The sequence below is a fragment of the Haliotis rufescens genome, unplaced genomic scaffold (assembly GCF_023055435.1).
Source record: "Haliotis rufescens isolate VD_foot unplaced genomic scaffold, xgHalRufe1.0.p SCAF_80, whole genome shotgun sequence".
Classification (NCBI taxonomy): domain Eukaryota; kingdom Metazoa; phylum Mollusca; class Gastropoda; order Lepetellida; family Haliotidae; genus Haliotis; species Haliotis rufescens.
Genome location: NW_025964373.1, coordinates 423,093 through 444,663, shown reverse-complemented (window position 1 = coordinate 444,663; position 21,571 = coordinate 423,093). Strand labels below are relative to the sequence as shown.

Sequence of the window (21,571 nt, the reverse complement as noted above, 5' to 3'; positions counted from 1 at the left end):
GGTCCATGTAGACTAACATCTCGTCTCTGAAGTGAACATATTTTACAGAAAACAGTTATTAAATTATAGTTCTTAAATATAATAAAAAGGAGCCATGTGTACCAGTACGTTCCTTGACAAGAGGTATACCTTGTTGAAAAGAGATTTCGTGGTAGCACCCTATATTGAATTGATGCCTGTATACAGTGATAAGAGAAATAAATTGGCGGAGTGTAAGGAATACCTATGAATATGCTTGAAACAAGGACTTATTTTGTGAAGGCGCTGGCGATATGTTGAGTTAAAAGGGAAAGGGTGTAATCCATATATTTAGCGGTGACAAAATCTGTATTTGCTGAGATTTCTTGTCTTGTTGATTCAGTTGTTGTCAGTTTAAATTGCTAATAGTTTGATTCTTAGAAAACTCTGCAAATCACAACTTTATAGCTATCGTGCTTTTCTGAATTTGTGGAAACCTTGATCGTAATTGAGCGAGAAAAGAAACTGTGAACCGACTTCCGAGAAATGGGTAAAAACTCATAGCAATGAGCTGCTGGCAATCCAGATTCTCGGAATTGGCTGTGATTATTTGTAGTATTAAGAGCATTGGACAAAGCAACTATCCCGGGTGAACACCACTCTCTCATATTATCAATTCAAGGGAGGGTAATAATTTCTACTCTTTTCGATGTTGCTTATGCAAGTATTATAAAATTAATTAGATATAAAGCATTTATTTATTTTTTCTAATTGTTAAATCTTTATTTTTACAGGGAAATTTATTCCCGAGAAGGACAAGGTCAAGGATCCCAAGCGGTGGAAGGCGAACTTCCGATGTGCCCTGAACAGTCTCCCCGACGTGGAGCGGGTCCCCGGCCATCTGGCTAAGGGGTCCCAGGCCGTACGTCGGTACAGATTCCTCACCCCAGATGAAGGCAGGAGAAGGAGCGTCAAAGGTGAGCGTCTGGAGACAGTAAGGCTTCAGGGCGACCTACTCATGATGGTGTCTAGATGCATTTCAGAATTATTATTTTTTTATTAGGATTGAATGTTTTAGATAAATTTATTTGACGCACTACTATTCATATTAAGTCTGCTTTTCTTCAAGTCATAATCTATTGTTTTCTAGGTATTGTAAATATATTTGTTGGTGGTAAATTGAGTTGTCAGTGTGATCGTGGTCCACTGACAAATATCTGTCATCGTTATATTTCAATAGCTGATAGTTTGTTTTAATCTTAGGTGATAAGTTATTATGTATTTTAAAGCAGTCGGGCAAAACTGAACATTCATAATTGACCAGCATAATCCTTTTGATAATCGATATATATTTATTCCCAGCAGCTCGCTCCAGGAAACGAAGACGCCGAAATGACAGCGACTCAACGGAGGAGGAGGAGGAGGAGGAGGAGGAGGAAGAGGAGGAGGTAAAGGATTCCTACATCATTCCGTTACATACAGAGCGTTAGTTAGTGCAGCAGTACTTAGTCACCTAATGCAACACTTTCATGTGCTTATCATGTTACAGGGACTGGAAAAAAAATTGAAAAGAATTTTCATAAGGAAAACACGTTTGCGACTGGTTTTATTCAAACTGAAATAGAACAGGGTGCAATTCAAATTGCTCAAACTTTTTTATGTATAATATTATGTTTTCTAATGACATCTGCATAGTGAAATGAAATCTTAGGATTGAACAGGTAGATATTTCCTTTGTATGAAGAGCCCCAGAGAAACTCTGTACTCATTTGACTTCTCATAATGTTGTATTTTCCAAAGGCCAACAAATTGGCAATTCAAAGAGTCTACGTCAGAAAATAATTAATCTTAAATAGCTGCCGAAACATATTCCATTGGTCGTAAAAGGCAAAATAATTCTACAACTTATATGACTGGATCAGTGAAGATCCACGATGACACCAGGTGCTCGGCAAGCATATCCTGCTCCCCGGACACAGTTGTTATAAAAACGTAAAAGCCACGAATGGGGCAGAAACTCGTGTAAGCTCCTTTGGAGGCTGTTACATGTAATGTTTGCTATTTGTTTGTTTGTTGTTTAACGCCACACTCAGCAATAGTCCAGCTATATGACGGCGGTCTGTAAATAATCGAGTCTGGACGAGACAATCCAGTGATTGACATCATGAGCATCAATCCATGCAATTGATCTACGATGACATGCCTCAACCAAGTCTGTCCAACCGATCCCGTTAGTCGCCTCTTACGACAAGCATAGTCGCCTTTTACGGCAAGAATGGGTTGCTGAAGACCTATTCTACCCTGGATTGTAATACGTTATGAACACTGTTGGAAGGATTTCCCTGCAGAGTATGAAAACAAATATCTCGGAGGGGCGTTTTTCTTTCACCAGTATACACACGTTTGACAAAATACTGACTGTACCACTTTATAACCACGTGTACGTCTAAAATGTACCATCGACTGTTACCGACTTGTAACGTTTTAAACAAGTGTCCATACTGCATGTAAACCAATACACCGATATGGGGTTCCAGAATGGTAGACTCACAGCTCACCCTCCCCGCTGGACATGAAAGACAATGTTAGAGAGTAAAGATTGCATTTGAATTGAGAGTAAAGCCAGCACTGTATTTGAATGAGAGTAAAGCCAGCACTGTATTTGAATTGAGAGTAAAGCTAGCATTGTATTTGAATTGAGAGTAAAGCTAGCATTGTATATGAATCGAGAGTAAAGCCAGCACTGTATTTGAATTGAGAGTAAAGCCAGCACTGTATTTGAATTGAGAGTAAAGCTAGCATTGTATATGAATCGAGAGCAAAGCTAGCATTGTATTTGAATTGAGAGTAAAGCCAGCACTGTATTTGAATTGAGAGCAAAGCTAGCATTGTATTTGAACTGAAGACGGGAACGGATGAGAATAGAGATATCACTGTACTTGAACTGAAGACGCTTGCGGAAGGGATTCAATTGAAGACGGGGATTGTTGGCAATAAAGATTGTACCGACTTGAATATTGGTGATGAATTGAAGTTGAGATAGTACTTGTTGGACTTTTAACGGGGACGCGCGAGGGTTTAGAGAATATTTGAAATGAAAACGGGAATACGAGATCTTGTGAACGGTTTTATCTTAAGGGCGTTGTCGGATGTTCCTAGCATCGATCTCTGGCTACAAATGCGATGCCAATTCACTTCACCTTTAAAGCCATCTCACGTGGGGGGTATCATCCCACCAACCGTTGAACAATTGTGGGCGTTCATAGATCTAGGTCTGTGTACTTCTTAGAATTGACGATATGGGCAACAGGTGCATTTCCGCGAACACCGAGTAACCTTGACTCAGTCTCGGCTAAAGATAATCATTCGTGATTCACAGAATTCTCAGAAAAAGCTATTTTTAGAATGACGGTGCCGTTTCGTGGAAATAAATTTCTGTACTGCTGTAGCACGTGATATAAGCAGACAAATCATGCATTGATTCACTGGAAACGTTTATCAGCTCGTCAGTTGTGTGACCAGTTATGGATTTATTCTAAGTAAAGGCCAGATAATGTTTTGTTGTTGCGCAGCTTGTTGCAAACTACATAGCAGTTGCAATATGACTGGTTGACTATTACCCCTTGCATTGGATACAACGAGTTTGTCAATATAAGTACCAGGTCATCGTGACCCAGCATTGCTTTGTTATGATAATGGCGGCTGCGTGGCCAGTAGGAGCACGTTCCTCACTCTGGCAACATTTTGTTAACCGAGTATAATTGAATTAATCAATTTTTTTCAAAACTTGAGACACACTATCCTTTTGGCATTTATATATTTCTTCTCGATGGACTTACACCCAACAGATTGTATGGTTCATGTCAATAGAAGAAATCAATAGCTTTTTGAATATTTTATAAGGAAACATTATATGTATAACGGTACTGGCAGTGTTTGTGTACTGTTACTGGTAGTGTTTGTGTACTGGTAGTGTTTGTGTACTGTTACTGGCACTGTTTGTGTACTGTACTGGTAGTGTTTGTGTACTGGTAGTGTTTGTGTACTGGTAGTGTTTGTGTACTGTTACTGGCAATGTTTGTGTACTGTACTGGTAGTGTTTGTGTACTGGTAGTGTGTGTGTACTGTTACTGGTAGTGTTTGTGTACTGGTAGTGTTTGTGTACTGGTAGTGTTTGTGTACTGTTACTGGTAGTGTTTGTGTACTGTTACTGGTAGTGTTTGTGTACTGTACTGGTAGTGTTTGTGTACTGTACTGGTAGTGTTTGTGTACTGGTAGTGTTTGTGTACTGTTACTGGTAGTGTTTGTGTACTGTTACTGGTAGTGTTTGTGTACTGGAAGTGTTTGTGTACTGTTACTGGTAGTGTTTGTGTACTGTTACTGGTAGTGTTTGTGTACTGGTAGTGTTTGTGTACTGGTAGTGTTTGTGTACTGGTAGTGTTTGTGTACTGTTACTGGTAGTGTTTGTGTACTGTTACTGGTAGTGTTTGTGTACTGTTACTGGTAGTGTTTGTGTACTGTTACTGGTAGTGTTTGTGTACTGTACTGGTAGTGTTTGTGTACTGTACTGGTAGTGTTTGTGTACTGGTAGTGTTTGTGTACTGTTACTGGTAGTGTTTGTGTACTGGAAGTGTTTGTGTACTGTTACTGGTAGTGTTTGTGTACTGTTACTGGTAGTGTTTGTGTACTGGTAGTGTTTTTGTACTGGTAGTGTTTGTGTACTGGTAGTGTTTGTGTACTGTTACTGGTAGTGTTTGTGTACTGTACTGGTAGTGTTTGTGTACTGGTAGTGTTTGTGTACTGTTACTGGTAGTGTTTGTGTACTGGAAGTGTTTGTGTACTGTTACTGGTAGTGTTTGTGTACTGTTACTGGTAGTGTTTTTGTACTGGTAGTGTTTGTGTACTGGAAGTGTTTGTGTACTGTTACTGGTAGTGTTTGTGTACTGTTACTGGTAGTGTTTGTGTACTGTTACTGGTAGTGTTTGTGGGTTTAGAAATGCTGAGTGTAGTGCTGTAGGTGAGTGCATGTAGCGTTGGTGTCACCTGATTATCGCTGTGTGGCCTGAACCCTCGAGTACACCTCACCTGGTATTGCTGTACTTAAACAAATGAAGGTGTGAAATCTGAATATGTTTTCAGGTCTAAACAAGTATTGCTATTCTTTGTCTTCATTGCTTTGTCTGTAAGGGCAGACTTGCAGACAAACAAAAATAGCCGTTGCAAAGACACAAATAATTCATTTAATATCTCAGTTGTATTGTTTTGCTTCTAATAAAATGAAAATGTGAGAAATTGAAACAAATCAATGCACCATCAATCATTTGTTCTGCAGGCCACGATTGAGGTGAAGTCAGAGAGTGAGGATGACACTGAGCCAGAGAACAATCTACCCTGTGGTCTCTCTACAGCCTCCATCCCAAACTTCGACCAGCTGTTGACGGACAGCGATGGTAAGCATATCTTGTCTGGTTTCAGCACAACTGATAATGTGAATTATTATTGCAATTGCAGATTATTGCAATTATATTGGGATGTGCATGCACATGTGTGCTTGTTCAGGGATGGGTGCCTGTACTAGTCCTGACTAATGCCGATTTTATAGTGTTAGCCCACTGAGGTACAATGCAGCAGCATAAAATGAATACCCTATCAGACACAGTACACTGTTTCCGAGCCGACAATGTTTTACCCCCTCAATGCCGAGCGCCAGACAGGATAACAACAAGTACCATTTTTAACGTGTTTTTGTATTACCCGGCCGGGCATCGAACCCCGGACCTTCCGCTCTGCGGGCGGACTCTCCACCACTAGACCACGGAGGCAAAATTGAAATAATGCAAGCTCACCTGAATATAAGAATATGTAATTGAATTATTTGAAATAAATTAAATAATTTTTGATATGCATCACACCTCTCTAAAAGGGTTACAAACATTTTGTACCATAATGTAGAAGAAAGTTATTTAGTAGATTAGAGAAAACTGAATTTGTTTCTCTGTTTCTAGATGAGAAATGATGGGTGTTGACTTGTGCCCTCTTCATTGCAGCCACCCCCCGACGGGAGACACGATCGACCAGCCACATGTCGGGTGGTAGCCTGTTCCAGCTGCGGGACATCGCCCCACCCCCCAGTCCACAGGCACGCAGCGTGTCACCCCACAGTCTGGAGGGTGAGTTGCAAACAGAAATAGTTTTAAACATTTGTAAACTATCATCATAATTTGTGCTGAGCCTGGAAATTTAATTTTCCTTATAACATGCATATTAACATATCCTTTTAACCACGAGTTTATATTCTCCTATTAAGGATTACAAACGTGTGTCGCAGGAGAAAGGTGTCATCACAAATCAATTACACTACTGAATGCCTTCGATCAATGATAAAGCTTTTCAGCAACTTGATTGTCTATTCATATTTATGTATAAATATTGTATATTGCAATCCCTCAGAAACATGTAGGGTTCGTTTATGTCCTGAATGAGTAGCATTATCTCTGTTTGAAAAAAACACACATTTTGTTATGTGTGCCCATGGAGATAACATGGTTGCAAGGTGCAGACACAACTCATCTCACCTGTCTACTTATTGTTCCTATCTGCAACACATGTAATTCTAGCCTGACTTGCCACCCTTCAAGTGGGTCCAAACTGTCAGTGGTCCGTTGAAATTGGTCGGTGTTTATATGGCTGATTGCAGAATAAAATCCCAGCATTGTTGATACCAGATATTTGACTATAACAAGAGTAATATGGTTGAAATAAATTGTTTGAAAGTGTAATATATTAAGTGCATTTTACCTGCCCCTAATATTGTGTGTTTGCACTGATTGTCAAACTGTGCAATTGGGTCATGTCAGGCATTCGAGTCATGTCAGATAGACCTCAAATTATTCGCATTGTGCAGACTTTTGGAATGGTCCAAGAATTATGTAGGGGTGTTTGGTTGTGCAGGATGTATTATCACCCTGACAAAAACACTCCTAGAACAATAGGATGAGGTCACGAGATTTTTTATACATAGTGAAAATGCATTAGTGCACATCGAAGATGTATAAATGAACACTGAAATACATAACTGTGTAATATGTCATCTGTTCTGTTGAATGTGTACCTGCATAGGAAAATGCATTATTACAAGGAAAATAGGACATACAGTTGAAACTTATACCCATTTAAAAAACACAGCTGTTTAAGTGGCGTCTTTACAGTGTTGATTTCAGGTCATTTGGTTTTTAGGGGTAGGTCAAGCTTGTTGTGGTAATTTGATGTGTTCTACAGTCTTGTGTCTGTGCCTGAGTAATGTGTCTCCACTATCATGTGTGGTGTTTGTTGCAGGGAGCTCCGATTCGGAAGGCAGTCACTATTCTGACGAGGAGGTGGTTGAGGTGAGCCTGCAAACAGTCCACTTCCTTGTTGACACGCCATCCCCACGTGCACTGCCAGAGTCGGCCATGCATGCTAGTTATGGAAACAAGAATTGAACTTTAGCATTAGTTTGAACCACATCAGTCGATCCTACTATTTTTATTTGAAGGTTTAAATTCTACAGATGATAGGAGGACAGTGCAACTCACAATGAGTCTGCAACAAACGTCAGCCATTGCCAAATTTGAAGTAAGAAGTTCCCAACTCATAATGTCTGACTAATGTTATGATTTGCGCAGGTGACTTGTAGCTTCCTGATAACAGGTCCAGCGGTGGTACAGTAAATTACCTATATAACGAACATGCTTATAACGAACTGACGGATATAACGAAATGTGTTTTGATAACGAACTACCGGTATAATAAAATTAGTGGTCCCTTTGAGTTAGTTATAACTGTAGTTTGCTGCATATATGCTCTTATACATAGGTTTACATCATTGCATGGAGTTTCAGAAAATAAGATTGTAAAAAACAACGTTTTCAAAATAATGACCCCCCCCCCCCCACCCCCCACCCCTATGCCTGCCAAGGACACTTTGTTTAAAATTCTAGATAAATCCCTAAAACTATGTACATTGTCTTAAGACTGTTAAAATTCAAATTATCCCTGGTTAGAAATATGTCAAATAATATTTTTAAGAAATACAAATTTTTCCTGCTCCTAAGGCATTTTTCTACACTTATGGTTAAATTTGAGAGTCAGTTGCAAATAGTTACTCACTAAGCACCCTAGCAAGTCTTGGTGATTGATAAATATACATTGAAAATATTCCTAGGTATGGTTAGTGACTATTTAAGTATTTTCTCTGAGTTGATTCAAGTTGTACAATAAAGTTATAGAATGCAATATGTAACAGGCTTTTCTGCATTTATCCTCAAGCCTTTTGACTACATAAGAAACATGAGGCACCTTAATGACACTTTCAAAATATATATTTCCAATCTTTGAATAATAGAGTAAAGGACATTTAAATTGCTGTAACAGGTCAACAGCAAGGATGAAAGTTGAACAATAACCTTGACCCACAATATTTGACCTTGACCTTCATATTGACCCGGATCTACATATTGACCTTGACCTTACAGATGGTGAACAGCTGGCAACTAGAGAACTGTCCAAAGCTGTGGAGTGATATGACAGATCTGACCGACAGCGTTGGCTGTGAAGGTATGTGGCTCCCTACCAGAGACCTCTGTCTGTCATTAGTCCTACACCTCCATCATCAAAATGAAGGTCATACAGACTCCAGAAACACTGCCCCATTGTCCAATACATCTTAAGTACCACATGCTTGTCATAATGAGGATTTTTGTCTGGACCAGACAATCCAGTGATTGATTTGAGCATTGATCCAAAATTTGAGGTATGATGACATGCATCAGCCAAGTCAGTGAGTCTGACCTCTTGATCCCGTTGGTTGCCTCTTATGACAGTAACTGGGTGGTGTGTGTCATTGTGCTCCAACTGTGTGGATGGTAGCTCATCCTGTCATGTCTGGACCCAGGGGTTGATAGCTTGAGCATCTTGCGACACCTTTGGGCCTGACATTTACATATCAGGGAAGGAGGCCTGGAATCTGGAATTGTGTTTGAGACAGACTCTTCAGCTCTTCAAAACATATGTTGTTTTATTTTTCTTTGACCCACGTTTAATTTTTACAGAGCATGTCCAGCATGACAAGTGAACAGTCTTTTTTGGGTTGGTAGCCCCCCCCCCCCCCCAAAAAAAAATCCCCTCTCTCTCCCTCCCTCCCTCTCTCTCTCTCTCTCCCTCCCTCCCTCCCTCTCTCTCTCCCTCCCTCCCTCCCTCTCTCTTTTCCCACACTCAAATATCACACGGTCTGTTCTAAGGCTGGTGCAGTGTCAGAAATATATTGGTTTTAATTTTTCATCAAAAAGCTGTTTGAAGTTGACAAAATAAATCATATGCTATTGTCTTGAATGAATTGTCTTATTGTTTGAATCTATAATTTGTCCTACTCTAGGGTAAGTGAGTGAGTGAGTTTGGTTAAACACCTTTGTGAACAGTCATCCAGATTGATGGCCACTTCATGTGGGAGAAAAGCCCAAAGTGTTGCAGGTCGGGCTTAACCACTTTGGTGAAACCCACAAGCATGGGCATGGTGCTGAGAAACTTAGAAACATAATTGGGGTTAATTGGGATTCAATCCTCACTATCATAGGTTTCTGGCATGCCCAAGGGAGGCAACTCTGCACAGCGAATTGCAGCGCACCAGAGCCACTCAAAGGGGCAGCCTCGCGGTCAAAGCATTCTCTCATCATGCCCTGAAGACACGGTTCGATTCCCGACATGGGTACAATGTGTGAAGCCCATTTCTGGTGTTCCCCGCAGTGATATTGCTGGAACATTGCTAAACGTGGTGTAAAAACATACTTACTCACTCACTCACTCATGGATGAGTATTCTTTAAAATGACTGTTAAGGATATTCAATGTGAGGAATGGGCATTACTTAAATTAATACCAGCTGAATAGCATTTCTTTGTGTTTTCAGTTGAATGTGTCACAGAAGAGGTGAGATGTGTTATCAGATTTGATCCTCCCGAGTACTGGGTAAGATAGTGTATACCTGTCAACTAATTAATATACCGTATGTCAAATATCTAGTGAAGCCCGGTTGCATGCTCAGTCTTTATTCAGCGTCGTCGTTTGAGTGTTAAAAGTTTGTCTCCCTTATGTTAGATGAAATTTAATTTGTATTTCAAACAGGTTAACAATTCTGGAACACTTTAAGAATGCAATCCAATTATTTTCAAGAAAACATTATCTGTTGTCCATCAATTTGAAAACTAATTTCCCCAATTCTGTTGAGATTTCACTGTACAATGGAAGTTATGTATGGGTCATTTATTACAGGGGTGGGTAGGTCAGAGGCTTTTGATGCAACGTTCTGAAAATACTGACCCTACACTAATGATTTTGGATAACCCTCCCCAAGTCCATGTACATTTTTTTCACGACCCTCCATGACAAAATGCAAAAGCACTTTAAATTTTATGAAAAAAAATCATTTTTTCATGACCCTCTCTAAATATATGTATTATTTTGCATGACCCTCCCAGAGAGACTCATACTTTTGGTCACCTGACCACGATTCCCTCTCGCCTTAATCAATGACGGGTCCCTTAGTAGATGCCCAGGCTATGCAAGGGGCACCATCCTTATTTGGGCGCAAGGTCTTACACCAATTTAGCAGAATAACACCAATTGGCAAGTCTCAATATGGCGTCAAACCAGAGACATGACCATGACAAGCAAACACTTCACCCGCTAGGCCACCCCAACCATCAGACTAAATCATGTAATCTGATTGATGTTGCAACTTGCCTTTACAATTACGATTGTTTTCCTACCAAATTGAATAATGGATGTTACAGAGATTATTTCACATAAATGAGACAAACCGATTTCATGTGTTACTATCGCTTCTGTTCTGCCTGTTTGAATGTTGTTTTGTCCCGTTTGTGCGATCAACCCGACTTACCCTAAATTGTTGTATTCTAGGACTTATCGTCTCCGATGGAGTGATCGTTAGGGCGGAAGGCTTGTTCGCTAGGCACTCAGACTCAATGATGTATAGACATGAGATGTGCGACCTGAACAATAAACGGAGAACAATCGAAGAATAATCTCAGTTAACCTCAGCCGCAGACGATTTGAGGAACAGCATTCTGACGGACTCTCCATCCAGGTGTAAAGTACAGGGGATGCAGTGAACAAAAACGACAGAAGACAAAGTTTTTGAACCACCGCCTCCTCCAGCCTCTTGTTACAACAGCAGAATGTGACAGAGACCAGATGAATCCTCCAGCCTCTTGTTACAACAGCAGAATGTGACAGAGACCAGATGAATCCTCCAGCCTCTTGTCACAACAGCAGAATGTGACAGAGACCAGATGAATCCTCCAGCCTCTTGTCACAACAGCAGAATGTGACAGAGACCAGATGAATCCTCCAGCCTCTTGTCACAACAGCAGAATGTGACAGAGACCAGATGAATTGTCTTGTGTGAAAGAAGATTTCGCCAATGTATAAAACTACAAAAGTTGTGGAGAAGGGTTGAATGCTGGCCATATCAGACATTGAAATTCTTTATCTATGAGATTCCATTTGTACTGTGATGAAAACTAGAGTGTGCAATCATGACATGGTGTGGAACGATCGACTCGTTACTTCATCTGTTACTGTTATCTAGGTCCTAAACCTGCACTGCAAAGTGCATTGTGTCTCTACGTAAATAGGAATGACAAGACATTATAAACAAAGAGATAATTCAAGTAGACTGATGCACGGACATTATCTAACCTGTCAGCTAGGAATTGATTGATTTGATTAACTGATAGGACAATGAGGTGAAATGTGTGTATCAATGTAGGACAGGAAAGGGCATGAACAATACTTGTGTTCTCACAGGTGAATCCTCCTGTATGGAACAGAATGGATTTCTTCTTAAAACCAGAAATGACCGTGTAGACCCCAAGATACTACACTGTTTTAGGCCAGAGTTTAATTCTTGGATGGTAGATTTTGAAATGTTCTGAAAGGCGGAAAAAAGCCAGTTTTGCAGTTTATGGTATTGAATGCCACGTTTTGGGTCAGCAGACAGGTATGCATTCATCAGAATAAAAACTGTTGGGTTGGCAGGTCGAAATTCTATTAAACATAAATTTAATTAATGTTTGAACATAAATTAGGGAAGTTTACTTTCATTATCATAAATTTTAATGTTCCATACAATAGTAGAAACTATCACTGGTATCATGTTCTTGTCAAGTATTATATATATGAATGTATGATAGTGTCAGTGATTGATATCAACTTGAGGACCGGATCAGTCAACATGGATCGGACATGGCTGTGGAAGACTCAATACTCTGTATCTTGGTGGAACTCCCACGGTGAATCCCCTGAGCTGTCATAGGCTTGTAAATCGGGGGAGGCGTGGGGGATCTAATGTATATAGCTGTCGATGGGAACGGTTGACCTGTACATAGACCACTTGTCGGGACGTGGGTGGACAAAATCCCTTGATGAACACTGGTGACAAGCATCCTACATGGGTTGGGCAATTTGTGATATGTATATTTTCCTAGGTTTGCATTTCAATAACGAGGAATTTTTATTCTTTGTAACTTTTAGTCATATTGTACATTCCTTCTTCGAAGCTCTTTTTTGTATCATTCAACTGCATATAAGAAAATGAGCTATTCACTTCAACACTAGAATAGAAAGGATATTAAGTTGATTGACAGTTGATGGGAGACTGTTCACTTAAAATCCTGCAGTCTTACAAATTTTATATGATCTTATTGTTTAATTCAACGGTATGCAAGAGCTCGTCATTTAAATATTCAAAATAAAAGACTGACAGAATTTGAAGGGTTTCAACAGGACCCTGCAATCTGTTTCTGAGGCCTTAAAAAGGTTTTGGGTCTGACAAAGTAACTTCTAATCTGGGATTAAAAAATGCTGGAACGTAACCTATATTTTTTATCAAGTGACATTTAAATGCCAAAAAAAGTAATTTTAATAATTTGGAAATTTGGGGCATATTAAAATACAGTTAACTGTGTCGTCAGAGACTGAGCACAGGCTAGTTCAAACATTGATGAAATTAAAACTTTTTCAATAAAAGTTGCTTGGCAATTACCAGTTCCTTTTCTGCTGTTTTGTGAAACAGTATCTGTAACATAGACCGTCAGTCCCAGACGAATTCTTGCAGGATTTGCAGAAAATGTAACTTAACACAGAACTGCCGAAAAATTGCTGAATTTGTCTATTTTAATCAATCAATACACTAATTTTCAAGCTTTTCTATCAAATTTTGCACTCGAATGATGCCCAAACATTTATCATGCGATTCAAACACACAAAACATGAATCCTACAATAAAACGAAATGTGAAACAATAAGTTCCTGTGGTATTATGACCACATAAAGCAGTCTTGCTAAACCAAACCCATAATGTCGAAATGTAAGAGATTAAATTTTTTGAGAAAATAAATGAGTTTGAAATTATTTTGTGTGTTTAATTGGTTGTGTTTACTGCAGAATTTTGTCATTTCAACTGCAGAATTTTGGTAATTTTACCACAGAATTGTAAATTATCCTCAGAATTTTGATAATTTTAGCCTCAGAATTTTGATTATTTTCCCAAAGAATTCATCTGGGACTGATACATAAGAACATATGGACTGTCATGAATATTTTGGAAATATTTTTATCGTACGATTACAAAAAGAAGCGGTTCAGTGCAAACTTTGTTTTGATTGATATTATTTACAAAAGTACTTCAATAACAAAAATAGTGTTATATCTGATATGCTTCAATTGTTGAATGTGTTTTCGTAATACAGCTTGTAGATTTCGTGCTTACACAAAGTCACCCAACAAGAGGATATGTTGAGAGTGTTGTTTGTTATGTCCAAGTTACAAAACCCGAGTTAAAGAGGAACTGTTACCTGTGCAAGTTCCAATCAGGGTCAAAGCCGTGTATTCTGTGCCACCTTCATTAACTCAAGTCATGCCGTGTTTGTAATCTCCCACACTAGTACCTATATGAACCATTTATGGAATCACTCCAGCTACACAGAATAAATTTGAGACAAAATAAAATCTATTGTGTATACTTACTAGATGAAACAGGATAGAATTGGAGTTGGCATTCATACAAAATGGGTTTTGTATCACTGAACACAAAGAGTGGGGCTGCCCATTCACCCAAGTCGAGGGCAGCAGGCTTGCCCCATCCGACCATAAACATTTCTACTCCGTACCTCTATACAGGTTGCCTTCACTGGATCAGCTCTTAGACTGGGGCGGTCGGGTAGCCTGGTGGTTAAAGCGTTCGCTCGTCACGCTGAAAACCCGGGTTCGATTCCCGACATGGGTACAATATGTGAAGCCCATTTCTGGTGTCCCCCGCCGTGATACTGCTGGAATATTGCTAAAAGCGGCGTAAAATCAAACTCACTCACTCACTCACTTAGACTGACTTATTGAAATTACTTACAATGCATCAAACACTTCTGTTGGGTGACTTGTTTTCTAGTAACATGTACATAATATGTAGATAATAAAAAAAGAGAGTATTTTTTCTAACTATAAAAGTTATTTTATGTTATTGATTCACCCAAATTGTATATGACAGACATCTCAAGAAGCTTATTTGTTACCAATATTTGTCAATGACTTACATTTGTAAGAAGTTTTCGATTAATGAAATACTCAATTTATGTTTATAAACATTCTGAGACACCAAAAATTCTTTAGAAAGGACATGGTAAATATTTTATTGTGTTCATATGAATAGAAGACTAAATACTAATTTAGTTCAGTTTAAAGATTCTTTGCTTCCTATATAAGCCTTCGTTTCTATTGTCCTATTGCCAGCTGGAAATAACTAACTGAAAAACCATGATGACATATTTGAGCAGACCGCACAATGATCTCAACAGTCACTCCAAGAACGTATATACTTAAAGCTAGAACATACATGTATATCCCATTGGCTGGATACAAACTGTTCATCACAAAGGCCACCCATCCAAGCCTGAATGCAGGCTTAATATGCCTACACTGTAGTATGGACCTGATATTAAACAAATACAGTATTTCTTTAAAAAAACAAACATTACCGTCCATTTTGACGGCATTTTCTATTTCATGGAGTATGTATCTATTTTTATTGTCACGAAGTATTTCATTTTGTCATCAAGCGGTCGTACACCTTGCCCTGATAGAAACCAGGATGTGTCCATTGTTCACAGTTGTTTCCAGACGATATGTTGTAATAGATCAGGGATAACATAAGAAGTTCAACATTATTTTATCATCTTGGAATCTTGCAGCTCATGTACATTTGTGTATTTATATGTAATAAATATTGCACATTAACAAGGAGTTTGTTGTCAATAAACACATCTTTCAAATATTAAACTTATCCCAGATGCTGAAAGGAAATTAAAAACCGGAAACCTCAAGGTGTGTCCATACCTCAAGGTGTATATTTCTCTCCAGGTGTGTATATACCTCTAGGTATATATTTCTCTCCAGGTGTGTATGAAGCTCTAGGTGAATATTTCTCTCCAGGTGTGTCCATACCTCTAGGTGTATATTTCTCTCCAGGTGTGTCCATACCTCTAGGTGTATATTTCTCTCCAGGTGTGTATGTACCTCTAGGTATGTATTTCTCTCCAGGTTTTTCCATACCTCTAGGTGTATATTTCTCTCCAGGTGTGTCCATACCTCTAGGTGTATATTTCTCTCCAGGTGTGTCCATACCTCTAGGAATGTATTTCTCTCCAGGTTTTTCCATACCTCTAGGTGTATATTTCTCTCCAGGTGTGTATGTACCTCTAGGTATGTATTTCTCACCAGGTGTATCCATACCTCTAGGTATATATATCTCTCTAGGTGTGTCCATACCTCTAGGTGAATATTTCTCTCCTGTGGGGCCATAACTCTAGGTGTATATTTCTCTCCAGGTGTGTATGTATCTCCAGGTGTATATTTCTCTCCAGGTGTGTCCATACCTCTAGGTGTATATTTCACTCCAGGTGTGTATGTACCTCTAGGTATATATTTCTCTCCAGGTGTGTCCATCCCTCTAGGTGTATATTTCTCTCCAGGTGTGTATATACCTGTAGGTATATATTTCTCTCCAGGTGTGTATGTACCTCCAGGTGTATAGTTCTCTCAAGGTGTGTCCATACCTCTAGGTGTATATTTCTCTCCAGGTGTGTATTTCTCTCCAGGTGTATCCATACCTCTCTAGGTGTATATTTCTCTCCAGGTGTGTATATTTCTCTCCAGGTGTGTATGTACCTCTAGGTGTATATTTCTCTCTAGGTGTGTCCATACCTCTAGGTAAATATTTCTCTCCTGTGGGGCCATAACTCTAGGTATATATTTTTCTCCAGGTGTGTCCATACCTCTAGGTGTATATTTCTCTCCGGTGGGGCCATAACTCTAGGTGTATATTTCTCTCCAGGTGTGTCCATACCTCTAGGTGTATATTTCTCTCAGGTTGGGCCATAACACTAGGTGTATATTTCTCTCCAGGTGTGTCCATACCTCTAGGTATGTATTTCTCTGCAGGTGTGTATATACCTCTAGGTATATATTTCTCTCCTGTTGGGCCATAACTCTTGGTGTTGGGCCATAACTCTTGGTGTATATTTCTCTGCAGGTGTGTCCATACCTCTAGGTGTATATTTCTCTCCAGGTGTGTATATACCTCCAGGTGTATATTTCTCTCCAGGTGTGTCCATACCTCTAGGTATGTATTTCTCTCCAGGTGTGTTCATACCTCTAGGTATGTATTTCTCTCCAGGTGTGTATGTACTTCGAGGTGTATATTTCTCTCCAAGTGTGTCCATACCTGTAGGTATATATTTCTCTCCAGGTGTGTCCATACCTCTAGGTGTATATTTCTCTCCAGGTGTGTCCATCCCTCTAGGTGTATATTTCTCTCCTGTTGGGCCATAACTCTAGGTGTATATTTCTCTCCAGGTGTGTCCATACCTCTAGGTATATATTTCTCTCAGGTTGGGCCATAACACTAGGTGTATATTTCTCTCCAGGTGTGTCCATACCTCTAGGTATGTATTTCTCTCCAGGTGTGTATATACCTCTAGGTATATATTTCTCTCCTGTTGGGCCATAACTCTAGGTGTATATTTCTCTCCAGGTGTGTCCATACCTCTAGGTGTATATTTCTCTCCAGTTGGGCCATAACTCTTGGTGTATATTTCTCTGCAGGTGTGTCCATACCTCTAGGTGTATATTTCTCTGCTGTTGGGCCATAATTCTAGGTGTATATTTCTCTACAGGTCTGTATATACCTCTAGGTGTATATTTCTCTCCAGGTGTGTCCATACCTCTAGGTGTATATTTCTCTCCAGGTGTGTCCATACCTCTAGGTGTATATTTCTCTCCAGGTGTGTTCATACCTCTAGGTGTATATTTCTCTCCAGGTGTGTTTATACCTCTAGGTGCATATTTCTCTCCAGGTGTGTCCATACCTCTAGGTGTGTCCATACCTCTAGGTGTATATTTCTCTCCAGGTGTGTCCATACCTCTAGGTGTATATTTCCCCCCAGGTGTCCATACCTCATTAGGTGTATATTTCTCTCCAGGTGTGTTCATACCTCTAGGTGTATATTTCTCTCCAGGTGTGTCCATACCTCTAGGTGTATATTTCTCTCCAGGTGTGTATATTTCTCTCCAGGTGTGTACCTCTAGGTATATATTTCTCTCTAGGTGTGTTCATACCTCTAGGTGTATATTTCTCTCCAGGTGTGTTCATACCTCTAGGTGTATATTTCTCTCCAGGTGTGTTCATACCTCTAGGTGTATATTTCTCTCCAGGTGTGTCCATACCTCTAGGTGTATATTTCTCTCCAGGTGTGTCCATACCTCTTGGTGTATATTTCTCTCCAGGTGTGTATATTTCTCTCCAGGTGTGTACCTCTAGGTATATATTTCTCTCCAGGTGTGTCCATACCTCTCTAGGTGTGTTCATACCTCTAGGTGTATATTTCTCTCCAGGTGTGTTCATACCTCTAGGTGCATATTTCTCTCCAGGTGTGTAAGTACCTCTAGGTGTATATTTCTCTCCAGGTGTGTTCATACCTCTAGGTATGTATTTCTCTCCAGGTGTGTTCATACCTCTAGGTGTATATTTCTCTCCAGATGGTTCTGTACCTGTCATGATGTATCCATCTCTCCAGGTGTGTTCATACCTGTCAAGGTGTCTTTGTACCTAGGAAGGTGTATCCATATCTCTGAAAGAGCATGTACAGTATGTCCCCTATTCGAGGCCTGGGAGTCTATTAATTTCGCAGAATCTGTTGACCAGGTGTCTATTCTGTCTCAAGCTGGCATAGTGGCCACTCACTGAGTGAGTAAGTGAGTGAATGAGAGAGTTGGGTTTAACAGTATTTCAGTTATATCGCGGCGTGTCAGCTTAATGTGGGAGGAAAGCCTGAAGTAATGCAGGTCTTAGACGTTTACCACTTCGGTGAAACCACCCCAAGGGTATGGTGCGGACAAACCAAGAAACATAAGACTTAAGACGACTGGGCCATGTTTAGTTTAAAAAAAGAACTACTACCTATAAAATAAAAATAAACAGAATATCATATTTACATGGTTTTATTTTCTTAATACATATACACTATGTATATAACATTGCACTATGAATATTTCATAAAAGATTCAATGAAAACAAATGCATATTTATAAACATGACAACACATATGACAAAACAATAACTGTACATGAGAAAAAGTGTCATGAAAGATCACGATCATTCAAATTTTATTTTCTTGCCCTGCGGTGAATCAAAAGATATACTCTGTTTGCGTTTAAATCCTCCGTCAAATCCCCCTCGACCCCTATCACCTCCACGCCCTCTACCCCCAAAACCACCCCTTCCCCTGAAGTCACCCCTTCCCCTGCCCCAGCCTCCTCGGTCTCCCCCGCGAAAGCCGCCGCCACGGTTACCTCCTCTGAAGCCTCCCCCGCCCCTGCCACCACCGAAGTTGGACTGCGGAAGGAGTTTCGGCACTTCTGTGGCCTTGACCAGTGTATCATATTTTCCATCTGTCCAGTTTGCCTCAATTTCTCCGTCCAACTCTGATGGCATATCAAATGCACAGCCCTGGAACACAGAAGAGATATTATTACACTGTTTGTTGTTTAAATGCCACACTCTGCAATATTCCATCTACATGGTGTCAGTCTGTTAACAATCAAGTCTAGGCCACACAATCCAGTGATTGATATTGTGACCGATACAGGCCGTCAGGTAAGATGACACGCCTTCAACGAAATCACTGAGACTGGCTACCCGATCCATTTGGTTGCCTCTAATGACAAGCAGATTGCTAGGGACCTATTCTAAACCGGAACCATCCCAGGGACCTATGTATGTTCTACCCTGGAACCCCACAGGTGTCAAACTTCTACACCAATGAGTGAGTGGCACTTTGAACAGTATTCAAGTCATATCACGACGTACCAGCTTAATGTGGGAGGGAAGCCCAAAATGACGCTGGACTTTTACCACTTGAGTGAAACCCACGAGCAAGAGTATGGTGCTGACAAACCTTGAAAAGTAATTGGGGCGAACCACGCTTTGGACCCACAATATGGGGTCACAATGATCAGTGTTTGCTTCCTTGTTTGTTTGTTTGTTGTCGCACTCAGCAATATTCCAGCTATTTCATGGCAGTCTGTAAATAATCGACTCTTGACCAGACAATCCAATGATTGACATGAGCATCGATCTAGGCAACTGGAACACGATGACATGCATCAACCAAGTCAGCAAGCCCGACCACCTGATCCAGTTAGTCGCCTCTCCTCCCAGGTATACATACAGGGGTACAATGATCATGCATCAACCAAGTCAGCAAGCCCGACCACCTGATCCCGTTAGTCGCCTCTCCTCCCAGGTATACATACAGGGGTACAATGATCATGCATCAACCAAGTCAGCAAGCCCGACCACCTGATCCCGTTAGTCGCCTCTCCTCCCAGGTATACATACAGGGGTAAAATGATCAGTGACTGAAGTATGTTGGGCACCCACCATTTTGTCCTCGAGCATCCTCATCCCGGTGGCCTTCTCCTTGTCCTCCTCCCCCAGCACCTTCTCCAGGGCCCTCCACACGTACCCCGTGCCCCGCAGCTCCATGTTGGTCCGGAACACGTACGTTGTGTAGCCCTGCAACATACAACTGCCAGATACACTCGGTGGTCTTTCACTAGCTGTAAGAAGTAGGGGTATCGTGTTGGGACATACAACTGCCAGATACACTCGATGCTCTTTCACTAGCTGTAAGAAGTAGGGGTATCGTGTTGGGACATACAACTGCCAGATACACTCGATGCTCTTTCACTAGCTGTAAGAAGCAGGGGTATCGTGTTGGGACCTTGCTGTATTATTTCACCCCTACTTAGAAGTTGGTACAAGGCGAGGTGAAATGGGTGTTTAACTGTGTTCAGAATGATTGCACTTGTATAGTGACCTGACCTGCATGCACACGAATGTGTCTGCTTGTACTGACCTGGAGTCATGGTGGTTTTACAGTGCTAGCCTACTCCGATACCATTGCACAGTTTAACATGAATACCCCACTCAGACACAGTATACCGACTCCCGAGTCAACCAGTCCTTGTTTTAGCCCCTCAATGCTGAGTGCCAGGCAGGGTGTCAGGCAGGGTGTCAAGCAGTGTTATCGATGCACTGTATACCACTAGAAAAAGGTTAAGGACCATTCAATCTTTCACATTACAATGATGTCCTGACAGTTAGTTCAGCCCACTGCCCAGTAGTGGTGGGACGATACACCCATACACGATGCATCGGTGGATCGGATATTTTACTTTCCGATTCAAGTATTCATCACAGTCGCACACTAAGTAAAAAGTATCGATTCATACCTTAAATGTTTACTTTAACGGCTGCTACACCGAACTCTAATTAGTAGCGAAAAAGTAAATATTCTCATCAATTGCGTCATACTTGACACTGCCAACTGTAAATCGTCAGTATGCCAGGTATTTGACCATCCTGTCTAAGAAAAATATGGCTTACCCAGCACAGATAAGAGCACATACAAGTATCTGAGTTGATGTATTGTGCCAGCCCAACTGCCAAGTCAGCTGGCCAACCAGGAGGTTCAGTAATATGAAATAATCATTTTTCAGTATAATTATAAGCAAATGCGGTCTTTGCATGAATTACATTAAGCTCCATATGATAACAAAATGCTCACGTGTTAGATATTGTCTCACATTCCAAGTAAGAAAGTTTAAATATTGGTTTCCAATGTTTGTTCTTTAATGCAGCACTCAGCAATATTCCAGCAATATACGACGGTCTGTAAACAATAGAGTCTTGACAAGACAATCCAGTGATTGACATCATGAGCATCGATTCACACAATTGGGATACGATGACATGCATCAACCAAGTCTGCGAGCCTAACCACCCGATCCTGTTAGTCGCCTCTTACGACAAGCATGGGTTGAAGACATATTCTACCCTGGATCTTCATGGTTGAGTGCTTCTGTAATCAAACATGTTTTAGCCCCACCAATAGGGCAGTTTATTCAGGGATTGGTTTCATACAGTTCTTAATGCTACCTTCATT

At 40.4% G+C, this 21,571-nt stretch overlaps 2 protein-coding genes across 10 annotated transcripts in view; one reads left to right on the top strand and one right to left on the bottom strand.

Moving 5' to 3' along the window:
* LOC124137389 (interferon regulatory factor 1-like) overlaps positions 1-15,026 on the top strand; it is a 29,948-nt gene extending 14,922 nt beyond the window's left edge. For 2 of the 9 annotated variants that reach the window (XM_046503664.2, XM_046503666.2), the window contains exons 3-10: positions 753-935; positions 1,321-1,406; positions 5,291-5,408; positions 6,006-6,128; positions 7,294-7,343; positions 8,472-8,553; positions 9,901-9,959; positions 10,911-15,026. In XM_046503664.2, coding sequence (XP_046359620.2) covers positions 753-935; positions 1,321-1,406; positions 5,291-5,408; positions 6,006-6,128; positions 7,294-7,343; positions 8,472-8,553; positions 9,901-9,959; positions 10,911-10,934 — 725 coding nt within the window. In that variant the 3' untranslated portion in view covers positions 10,935-15,026. Of the gene's footprint in view, positions 1-752; positions 936-1,320; positions 1,407-5,288; positions 5,409-6,005; positions 6,129-7,293; positions 7,344-8,471; positions 8,554-9,900; positions 9,960-10,910 lie in introns of all 9 variants that reach the window. The other 7 variants (XM_048390019.1, XM_048390016.1, XM_046503667.2 and 4 more) reach the window with 7 other exon arrangements.
* A 3,521-nt stretch (positions 15,027-18,547) lies between these two features.
* The window catches only part of LOC124137390 (nucleolar RNA helicase 2-like), a 36,563-nt gene continuing 33,539 nt past the window's right edge, over positions 18,548-21,571 (bottom strand). Inside the window, exons 16-17 of the mRNA XM_046503671.2 lie at positions 20,005-20,139; positions 18,548-19,071 (exon numbers count right to left, since the gene is read on the bottom strand). Coding sequence (XP_046359627.1) covers positions 18,718-19,071; positions 20,005-20,139 — 489 coding nt within the window. The 3' untranslated portion in view covers positions 18,548-18,717. The remainder of the gene's footprint in view (positions 19,072-20,004; positions 20,140-21,571) is intronic.